The sequence below is a fragment of the Melanostigma gelatinosum genome (genome assembly GCF_949748355.1).
Source record: "Melanostigma gelatinosum genome assembly, chromosome: 10".
Taxonomy (NCBI): Eukaryota; Metazoa; Chordata; class Actinopteri; order Perciformes; family Zoarcidae; genus Melanostigma; species Melanostigma gelatinosum.
Window position 1 is genome coordinate 15,584,239 of NC_136643.1, and position 11,436 is coordinate 15,595,674.

General features: G+C 40.3%; 2 protein-coding genes across 2 annotated transcripts; both read right to left on the reverse strand.

The window, feature by feature from the left end:
• Positions 1 to 1,737: 1,737 nt before the first annotated feature.
• On the reverse strand, positions 1,738 to 3,978 carry hoxd10a (homeobox D10a). Its single transcript, XM_079277388.1, has 2 exons — positions 3,048 to 3,978; positions 1,738 to 2,316 (listed from the first exon to the last, which is right to left on the reverse strand). The coding sequence occupies exons 1-2, from the start codon at positions 3,793 to 3,795 to the stop codon at positions 2,048 to 2,050; spliced, it is 1,017 nt and encodes a 338-aa protein (XP_079133514.1). The 5' UTR covers positions 3,796 to 3,978; the 3' UTR covers positions 1,738 to 2,047.
• Positions 3,979 to 4,845: 867 nt separating this feature from the next.
• Positions 4,846 to 9,352, reverse strand: hoxd11a (homeobox D11a; the record flags this gene model as incomplete). The annotated part of the gene is made up of 2 exons (XM_079277615.1): positions 4,846 to 7,978; positions 8,545 to 9,352. The coding sequence occupies 2 exons, from the start codon at positions 9,350 to 9,352 to the stop codon at positions 7,743 to 7,745; spliced, it is 1,044 nt and encodes a 347-aa protein (XP_079133741.1). The 3' UTR covers positions 4,846 to 7,742.
• Positions 9,353 to 11,436: the final 2,084 nt, after the last annotated feature.

Below are 11,436 nucleotides of genomic sequence, written 5' to 3' on the forward strand. Positions count from 1 at the left end.
ACTCATATAATAAGGGTTGAACTGTTACGGGAAGCGTCCCTCTATGAACAATCATAGTATTTTTTGCTGGCCTGCATCTACAGGGATTGGTTACATGGATCACGTGGTCATATTTACCAATACAGCGAGTAAATCAATCCTGCCCTTGCGCTCTTTTCCCCCCGTCAGGTTTAATTTCGCTTTTCATTTCACATATAATAAAAAATAACCATCAGATGTGGCTGGGGGAGAAAAAAATCGCTCGAATGATCAAATGAATGCAAATGTCTATATGTTTTTTTGTTGTTCCTCATGTGCGGTGGCTGCAGGACAGGACGCTGCAACAATACAAGCAGCTTAAAAAAAAGGATTAAGACACATTCATCTCACACCACCAACACCCTGCATCTTAATGTTGGCGCAAACTCTCCTAATATCATCCTGATACCCCCAATGCTTGTAAAATGCTTTATAGACTCACGGAGTCCTCGTAAAATAGATGTAATAACATGTTGTAAAATAACAGAAGCCATTTCCGTTCACAATGCGGTGTATCCTTTGTTATTATTCGGCGACCAAACATTTTTCTGGGTTGGCTTGAATTTGAAATGCTAAACCGGAAACGGCAGTTGTGAAATTATTGAATTCATTCAAAGGAGGGCAATAATGTATTTATGCATCAATAAATGTTTTATGAGGTGCGTGTGATTATACATGCCGTCAATAAAAGAAAAAGAAAAACATAGGCTTGGAGAAGTTCGTCTGTGTGTTGCTGTCTGAAAGGTGTCAGCTCATTTTAAATAGAGACTACTTCTCGCCTTTTTTAAAGCAGAAATGAACATTTGAGCTTCTTATAAAAAAGAGTTTGTTGACCTTAAAATATGTTCACAATCTAGGTGACTGGATCAGACGGACAGTGACGTATCATTTCATCACCGATAATCATAAAATAGGAAGTTATTCTGTACAATGAAAGTTATGCTGTACAATGAAAGTAACTCCAGGCTGCTGAGGTCTGTGTGGCACAGAAGGAAGGAAGAGCCGAGTCTTGTTTGTGAAACTGTGCTTGAACATAACAATCCCGTCTGATGGTCCTGGCTGTTAGTTTAGTCACAAACAGAACTAAGAATCAAAGCACCATGTTTGTTTTATTACACGACCCCCGCCTCTTTGCGTCGCTCTGCTGCACTGGTTGTACACAGAAAGGGACATTTTGTGTTATCTTGTGTTGGTTTTTTTTGTTCTTAAGTTCACAATTAGTCTAGTTTTCAGGTTGCCTTCGGGGAGCTGGAATGCCTTTAAAAGCATGAGATAATAGGCAAACTATTGTATCACAACAACTAAAAACCGTATGTGTGCTGGTATAGCCCTCAAACTAAATATTTGAAGTAAGTTCATCGTATGCAGTGAAACAATTATGCTCGAGTTTAGTAAAACTACAAGCGCATTAGGGGTATTTTTGGAACACAATTTCTTTTTTTGCAATAGGCCTAAAGTGCAATTGGCTCGTTTATTTTTTTTCTTCCTCTTCAAAGCACTTTAAAGCAAACTAATGCCTGCGTCAATGCAGATAACACCGAATTTCTACAGTGAAATAGCAATGTACCTGAAGTAATTGAAGACAACAGACTTTGATAGCGTGAACAAACAAAACAAGATTATTTTACAATTTATTGCAATATACATGCACAAACATGCAATGAATTCACAGATTAACATTGTTTTCCGCCATAGAAACATTTCACTGGCAAATGGCTTGCACTTATACTGTAAAACAAATGTTGCACGACACGACAATGAATGTGCTTTCATGACTGAAAATAAGAACTCTTCTCCAAACGCAACACAACAGAACATCCACGTCTATACTGGCTAAAGGGAAGACATGCTTCTCCAATAATTTAAGACCCAAAAGTGTTACCCTGTGATGAAATAAAACAAATACACGACGAATTGGCGTATACAGTCACAGTTTCGTTGAAATTGAAGATAAACGTCTAATGCGGAAGCATCAAACTGAATGTGAGAAACAATAAAAAAAGGCAGCTAACCACCGATGCATGCAAGCTCACGAAAAGGTGAGATTTGAGGTCAGTTCACGGATGCGGTTTTCTCTGTTCATTTTCTTCAGTTTCATCCTGCGGTTCTGAAACCAGATCTTGACCTGCCTGTCGGTCAGGTTGACGCCCCTGCTGATCTCTAGGCGGCGCTCTCGGGTCAGATACATATTGAAGAGAAACTCCTTCTCCAACTCCAAGGTCTGGTGCTTTGTGTAGGGACATCTTTTCTTTCTCCCACTTTTTGCAGTTAACCAGTTGCTCGTCGGGGTCTCGCAGACTGCAAAAAGATTAAAATCATTGACAGCTTTCAGTATTTCAGAGATTCAGCTTGGACTAACTCACCTGCTGCTTTAGATTTTACCTCAGGGAAATAACACATATGAATTTTTTTCCCAGAATAAATACCATGCAGGGGATGTTATTAGTCACGTACAAGACACCACTAATGAAATAGAAATATAATTAAACAACCCCCAACTGATCAAACCGTGCACCGGAAACACATCTTTACACAGCTTGACATATGATCAAACACTATTATTTTTTATCAAAGCTTCAAATGTATTTACATGTTTGATTACATTCTTACAATTATCAACCTGAAATAAAATATCAAACTAATTGTGTCATGTTCTAAAGACAAACTATCCTGAATTGCTGCAAATGCACCAATTTTAGAAGCTCCTGCAATGATTCAATTTTGCATTCATGCAAGAAGTATATGGCAATGATTTCAGGTTCTGCAAGCCTGCAACATGCCCAAATATAAGACAACAAAGTGAAATGTTTTTTTTTAATGCACATTATTTAAATATCTAAAGAAAGAGGAACACAGACATGCTGCATGGTAAAACCATTCTCTGTTGCCCATTACTGCAACCTGAGAAAGACTGTCATTAAACATTACGACTTTAGGGTTGTTTGTGTTTTATACTTGGTTTTATGATGCTGGAGCCTTCTCAGCACTGCAGCGACACAAGATAAAAGCTTTCATTATAGCCAACCCACCTTTTCCTTCCTTCTCTTGCAGCTTCGGACTGGACACAGAGGCTTCCATGTTGCACTTTTTGTCCCCGGAGCTGGACTGGGGATCCGGACTTTCTACGGGGACCGGTGTCCTTGAGGTCTCGTGGTTTTGCGGGACGTCCTCGCTTTTCTTTTCCACTTCTGCACAATTTGAAGGCGCCGATGAGGGCTGCGGTTTCGGGGTGACCCGGCTGAGCTGCGTCAGTGTTTGGTTTGGACTCGGCGGCTGGTGGCAGTAGTTTTCCTGATGTTTCCCATTCGCATAAGTTTGACTCAGTCTGAAATAGCCCGGAACCGGGATCTCGGGACCATCGACAGGACAAGATTCGGAAATAACGTTAGAATATGCGGGGAGCTCTGTCGAGCTGACTTTTTGTACTCTCTTATCGGAGTACATGCAGCAGTTACTCTCTTCCTTTATGCTCTGTGAAAATGTACAGTTTGACATCTGGTTGGAAGGCTGTATTCTGCAGGGTCTATTCGGATCAGTCCAGTTATCTATTTGAGGTATGTACGAGTGGACATTCATGCCCATATTTTGGTGGTTGACCTCCCCTCTTTTGCCGAAAGACGGCAGGAGTCCACAGGTTTGCATTCCGTAAGTTCCCATTTCTGAGGCAGACGGCATATACATGTTGCTGCTGGAGTAAAAGCTGTCCGACCGGCAAGCACCAATTAAAGAGTCCACTAAAAATGTATTTGCCGCAGGAGAGCTACTGGGAAAGGACATTTTGGGGGGTTAAGTTCTTTAGAGGAGAGAGATGTCCTTTGTAAGATGACATATCTAGGAAAAACAATCTCCGCGTAAGTCAGGATGCCTCCCGACCACATGACAAACCCACCAATGAGATTTGAAAATGGCCTTGAGACGCAGCCTCCTCTCCCTGCACGCACGCACGCACGCACACACACGCACGCACGCACACACACACACACACACACACACACACACACACACACACACACACACACACACACACTCGAACTGCGGATGCAGACGTGGTCAACAGCGACACCTACAACACGGACTTGAAATTGGTTTACAGGCTTCACATGAGGCTGTTCAAGCAAACTGAAACAATCGCATTTAAACTAAAAACTAAAAAGACTATTTGAGTTACATCCGGATGTAGTTCACCTTCGTGTGGATCTTACGTATGTAACACGTAAAACATATGTATGTGAAACTCAATGAAATGTGTTCAATGAGTTAAATGCTTCAAAGGATATGCGTGTCTTTGTGTAAGAGACATGAGTGTGTGTGTGTGCGTGTGTGTGTGTGTGTGTAAAATGCTGCTTAGCGCGTATATATATATAGGGGACAACTGCAGACCATCCAAAAGAATCTAACCATCTCCATTGAATGTCTTTTTTTAATCAACCATTCATATCAACAGAGTCCACATATTTGCATATATTTTCTGTCTTGAATATCGTTGAATTAAAATAAGAAATAACAGTACAATAAACACACGTTGTTAACATACACTCTGCTCTGTCAAGCTCTCATTATTTCAGGGTTTAAGGGGTTTCATTTATTTCTTGCATTGTTTTTTTTCCTGTTGATATTTTTGAACATAACAGCACCAAACTATTCAATGTAAAGACAACGGCCATTTAGATTTCCTGCTACATGGCAGCATCAAAATAAATAATCTGGAAGGTAAAATGTGTTCCCCATCCACACATTTAAATTGATAAGCTTCCATAAGCTCTGTGTGCATGAAGGTCGACTTCATAACCTTGCAAGGATTTACCTTTCAAATAAATTCCACTTATAACGGATAGAAAACTGGTCCTTTATTATTTGCACGGATTATTAAGCACAATATATTTCATTTTTTTCACAGGTATTTCCGATGTTCAAAATAAAACCCTGGTGGTGTACAGCCTGGGGATTGTTCAACTCGGGGCTCCATTGTTTTAGTCTGCAAGGAAGTCAAATGTAAATGTTTGCAACAGTGTGCCTGTTAAACTCAGGGGGGAAAAACAAAACAATTACATGAAAATATCCACCAGCCACAAACATCACCGACCCACAGGTCTTTTGCAAATAAAGAAAACGCAGTGACTGCAGCTTTAAATCATGATATCTTTGGTATTCGTGTGAAAAGCTTTAAATAATCCTACACATTTTAGAGAGGTGTAGTTCTGTCTGCAAGGCTCTTCGATATTTACATTTGGTGGTAAATAAGCACATAGTATGCAAATCATCTCGAGATCACAGTCAAAACAACGGCTCATTAACCCAAATTGAATCACTGAGTAAGTGCAGTACACGTTCAGTTATACCATTTTTGTTTTCATAACCATGTTTCAAATAATGCAATTTTTTAAGGATAATGTTGGTCTGGTTTGCGTCTCATGTGACGCACTGGGCTGAAAGAAAAACTTTACTCAAATATGGAGTATATTCTTTAAGTACAATCAACAATTCATATAGGAGAAAAATGTAGGCTACACAAGAACCGTCAAAGTGGAAAACAAACTGGACCTCGGGTTATGTAGTAATAATAATAATAACAATATTAATAATAGAAGCAATAATAATCTCAGGCAAATACTGATCCACTTATATTTCAAACAAAACGGTACAGCACATGGAACTAAAAAGTATAGCCTGAGGGTTTCGTTAAAAAATTACACTGATATGGTTATTATCATTATCATCATTATCATCATTATCATTATTATAGGTTCAGGCGAAAACGTTGTAGTTTTTTGCAGCAACACTTATATTTTTAAAAGCAAATAGCCAGACGATAAACAATAATATAACAACAGTTATACAGCTGCAACAGGAAATATGAAGCACATCAATAATCCCCCACAATGCCAGAATATCTGGAGTAGAGCCAGATTCCAATGGCCTATAAGGTTGTGCTGCCTTAAGTCTGTATTTAAAAGGTGCAGGTGACAAAGACACGGAGTTAAAGTATTTTTATTTAATTTGTCCTTTCAAAACACTTGAACATGACTCTTAAATGTGCTTGCCGTCTGTGAGACACAACAGTCACATCAGATAAACTGGGCACCGATTGAAATAATTACTGTGTCAGATTAACTGGGTTTATTTTCTAAAGTAATCTGTAGCCTGCACTGTTGTGATACACTAAAATAAGCGATTTTTGGACGTTAAAAAACAAATCAACAAATGCAGGCCTTCAATCGGTTGAAAACACTAAACAATTCGGGCCACTGGATGCAGTTAGAATTCAAACTAAGATGTAAACAAAAGCTGTGTTTAACGGATTATTCCTCCACTGAATGATTTGCATGCAGGTTAGATGATGAATTTGGCTGAATTCTGCGTCTCCACTTGCAACCAAAGCTGCAAGTCTGCCCTCATGTGGATACACCGAGACTATCTACACAGTAGGTAGGGTAATTTCACTGTAGGACATGATGACAACCCAATTAAACGCTTAATGAAACCCCAGTTTTCTATAGCCTTTTTGGGAAATAACCGTAGATGTGATGAACCGCAAATGAAATAAACATTCATCTCGAACTATTTTTTACAAGAGTTGCGATTGTTTCTGCATAAGTGAAAATAACCACATGAATGATCCACAAAGTGACTGCTTGTGTGGAATGAATACGTTTATTTACTCCGTTCTTTTGATTACAAAAATAACAGATATACAATACGCTGCTGTGGTAAAGCAGCCTGGGATCAAGTGGAACTGCACAAAGATGGGCACGTTTCACCTTCATTAAGTCGGCATGGAAACGCGCTTTTTTCGGCAACAATTATAAATCTTTCCCCTTTGCAGCAATTTTAGAGGCGTCAAAGCCACATTTCGCCTTTATGAGTATCCTAGAAAAGCAGATCAAGTTAAACATTACTTATCCTGTTATATAGCGGTCCTTCTTAGAATATCCTCCATTTTATCCCAGCCAGCAACTTACAAGTGCAGAGATGCCAAAAGGAGCAGGAAGAAATCTCTTAAATTCTCTAAACGTGTAGCTTTGAGACAGGAAAGAGCATCAGAGCTCCTGTGGTCTGGGGGTTGGGACACCAAAGTCCAATAGCCCCCTATTTAGACATTTACAGCTAGTTTATTATTCTGTCTAGACGGTTCAATGTTTAGTAAACAACCCAGTGTTTGAAAGCAGAGGAAATAACGGGACATACAGGCCTGGAAGCGCTCAATTTCTCCATTGATGAATGTCGAGAAAAATCCCCCTTTGCTCGTGTTATGTTTGTGGACTTGATTAAGTTCATGTGGCAAGTTTCGTGACTATGATACAACATTTGTCATGTCTACTTTATTTCACGCCACTACGTGCATTACATGCGTCTTATAAATGGACATTACACAAGGAAGAAGCCTACATACATTTGATATAAATAATATGTAAAGCACATATTGCTATTTGCTGGGATATTTGCTGCCAATAACACGAAAGTAAATGAACACAAATAAATAAATGCAGAAATTAAGAAAATGTGACATGTTGCTTTTTTTTCCTCCAAATGCTAGATTTGTGTTAAAAAAACAGTTTGAACAAGATGATGAAGGTTCAAATATGGCGAAGGGACCAGTCTTTAAAACATGTGTGTATAGCTCGTGTTGTACTCGTGTGCGTGTGTGTGTGTACGTGTGTGTGTGTGTGTGTGTGTGTGTGTGTGTGTGTGTGTGTGTGTGTGTGTGTGTACATCAACTACAGGTATCAGAATAAAGGATTCCCAGTGAAATACTGTAGACGGTCACGGTTCAGCTTTTTCTCTTTCATCCTCCTGTTCTGAAACCAAATCTTCACCTGCCGATCGGACAGGTTTAACATCCTGGACAGCTGAAGCCGCTTCTCTTTGTTAATGTACACGTTGAAGAAAAACTCTCGTTCAAGTTCTCGGATCTGGTATTTGGTGTAAGGACACCTCTTCTTCCTGGATTTGGTTGATGAAGCTGCACAACAACAACAAGAAAACGGAAAAAAAATATATAAGATCAAGTTGTAAAATGTTGACTGTGATGCAGTTAACAGGTTGAAGGTTGCATTTATTTGATTATTTCGACACAAAGGCTCCTCGCTGACGCACATACACACAATGAGATTAACAAAAACAGCAGATGTTCCATTAAAATGAACTGCACTCATTTGTATAGGACAGTATATGCATGGTACACTATTGCATTCCATAAAAGTTGAATACCTGCATAACATTACCAAACCAATGTAATAAACTTTAATAAAACGATTTTCTTGAATGTATCCATACAAATCACTTCCAGCCACACTGTCTAGTTATCAGACACAAGGCAACCTTTAAAGTATGGTTTACATAACGGTTTCCCATTGTAAATACCTTTACAACCGTAAACTAAATCTTAATGGGATATAAAAGCTTTTGCAGGCATATAAAGAGCCACATAACCCTGGACGGTCTCGGTGGTTGACACACGGCAGTTCAGACAGCCTATTGTTTAACTTGCACATCTTATATCCGAGACAAAGAGGCAAATATACTCACTCTGTTGGTTCTTGTCGCCGCAGTTGGAGGATGAGTCCTCGTCGACGCTCCCGCTCGGGTCAGCTTTGTCCTGCTCCAGTTTGGTTAAAGCCTGATTGTTATTCGCAGCATCTGTGGGAGCAGCAGAGTCTGTCTTTTGTTTGGGGAGCTCCGCGTTGGGCTTGTCCGAGTTTTGACTGTCCAAAAACTGGTCGAAGACCTGGGGAAGAACCCCATTTCGGCCGACACCGTTGAAGAAATTGCACGGTGAGCTCGTACCACCGTGGTGACCGTACAAAGACTCGTTTTTGAATATCACATCCGCCCTGCTGCTGGAGGACTGGATCAAGTCCCGATGCATTATCTCGTCCGTTGAGTAGTAAGACGCGTAATTGCCCCTGTAGTGCCATTTGCTGGGATGGTCCAGTCCATAATCCCTGAACGCGATTTCTCGGACAGGTTGGACTTGGGCAATGGTGGGCGAATAGGGGAAATTAATCTGACACGAAGTAGTCTGCGGTAAAAATGAGGAGACTGATGTAAAATCTGGCGTCGAAACGTAATAAGTACAGCTCGGTAAATACATATTTGACGCACAGCTGCGATCATCGTATTCCGTCATATCTCTTCTTCCCCGTTTCCTCTTTGCAACAGAGGAGAGGAATTGGCAGCTTGGCTGTGTTAAACTTTGTCCATCTGTAGCACCACAGGCGCGTGGAAAGACCCCGCCAGGGAGAGGAAATCGGAAACGTATGCAGACCTGCAATACATCTTGATCGATTCTTGAGGTAATTGTGTCATGTGATCCAGCTAAAGAATTACCATACATCAATATCAGTCATTAAAAACTGTCCGGGGAAACTCATGTGAGCGCATACCAGAGACTCCATTGGCTCCCTGGCTGCAGAGGAAACTCCTCTCCAGCCTTCTTGCCCTATAGCTCTAGGAAAAATTAATTTGTGAACCACCGCTGGAATATTTAATTGAAAGCTTTACAGCTCCATCGTCATTGTATAATGACATGTAATAACATTCACACGCGCTCAAATGTGCGCACTTTGGAGTATAACGTGTTTTATAACAGTTCGGTTGGAAACGCAGTTCAGCTCCTCATGTATTAAAGTGGAGCTTGAGGAAAATGGCACCAAGGCCACCGGGCATGCACTTTCGCTGCACAATCAAAACCACAAGCCTGTGTGATTCACAAGCGACTCATTAAGTGACTTTTTATGCAAATACCTTTGAGGGTTCATTAATCACTGCGCACCACGATGGTCGGAAGAGATTTAAATACACAACAGGGAAATATTTGAAGTCATCGTCGGATACAATTGCATTGGCCTGCAGCAGGCAAGCAGGCACAGGCACCACAAAAGAAATAACGAGACCACAAATCGACTGCTTTTACACATGCATGGATACAAGCCCACGTGGGACTCAACTTTGAGCTCTGTGTTAGAATGGTGAAACCTTATATATCCTGGTTGCGTTTTCATTTGTTACAGCTCAATACAAACTGCGGATGAACGTGGGCGAAACCAGTTTAAACGTCCCACAGTATGCTACTGCAAAATGCAGGAACGCTGATCATGGATGCCACAAAAACATACGCTAAATCAATCGCGAGCATTAATCACTGAGCACATTTAGCATGGCCAAGTCCAAAACAACTGGATTTGACCGTCTGCGGTCTAGGTGATGTCCAGCAAGCATTCAGCAACAAGCCTCTGCTCCCAAATCATTTTATTGCACGAAGGCAGCCATGCCTGCAGAGTTTAGGGCCCTCTTCTCGGTGGAGATCAACGGAGTTAAAACACTGGTAAACACGTCGGAAAGCCCCCGTTGATATTTTCGGTTTGCCTTTGTGAGTATGATTTGTTTTTTCACATTATATTCTATTACTCGTAAGAAAATAGAAAAGGGAAGAAAACTATTTAAAGACAATCAAGTAGTTCATAGTTTTGCAGGCCCAATGCTGGACCTGGAACACCGAACTATCATGCAAATTGTGCAGATCCAGTAGAAATGCAGCTATTTGAAGGGCAGTATTGTAGCCAGAGGACAATTAGATTGTTCAGTACTTTAGGTCTGAAGGTCACGCACAATGTGGAAATACCTCAAAGGCGACTTTATTGTTATTGGGGGTAAACTCAGCTCTGTGGTCCGGTGCTCTTGTTTTCAACCTTTACCACACTTCACGTTGAAACCACTCAGGCAGTTAACGCCATACAAGCCAAACCAAGTCTGTATTTATATAGAAAAAACAACAAAAAAACTGAGCATTTCTTCAACTAATTCATCCTGCGGTTGGAGTTTGAAGATTGCAAAGATACATCTTTAGACATCACCGACAACCAACAGTGCCATTTTAAATAATGTAAGACTAAATCGCTTCGTTTTCAAACAAAGTAAAGGCGACCTGTTGCTTCTGACGTGATTGGATTGTGGCTGCTATTGTCTCCAATTACCAAAAATACCAGTTTGCTGTGAAGCATTTTGAAATGTCGATATAACTATTATTATTATCATTATTAGTTCTCGATCCGTTTTGCACTTTTGGATTAAAATATGTGATTTTCTGTGACTGGGACAAAAAAAGTATTATTTCACATTTCCATCTTAAAAGTTACAATTAAAGGTTTTCAAACTTGAATTCAACTCAAATTGTACACGACTACAATTTCACCAAATATAGATGGGAAGCAAATATCCATATTTAGTTGAACTAATTTCTACATGTTGATAATTAGCTTGGTGCTAATATTGTGGGATATAGCAATGCACAGCCTAAATAACGAACTAACTAACTTGACCTTAACTTAGTTTGGGCGCCCCCACGATCTGAAGTTGCTATATGACGCTGTGTGGCTGCATTTAGTAAAGCAACAAAGCAACCGATGTTGACGAAAAACG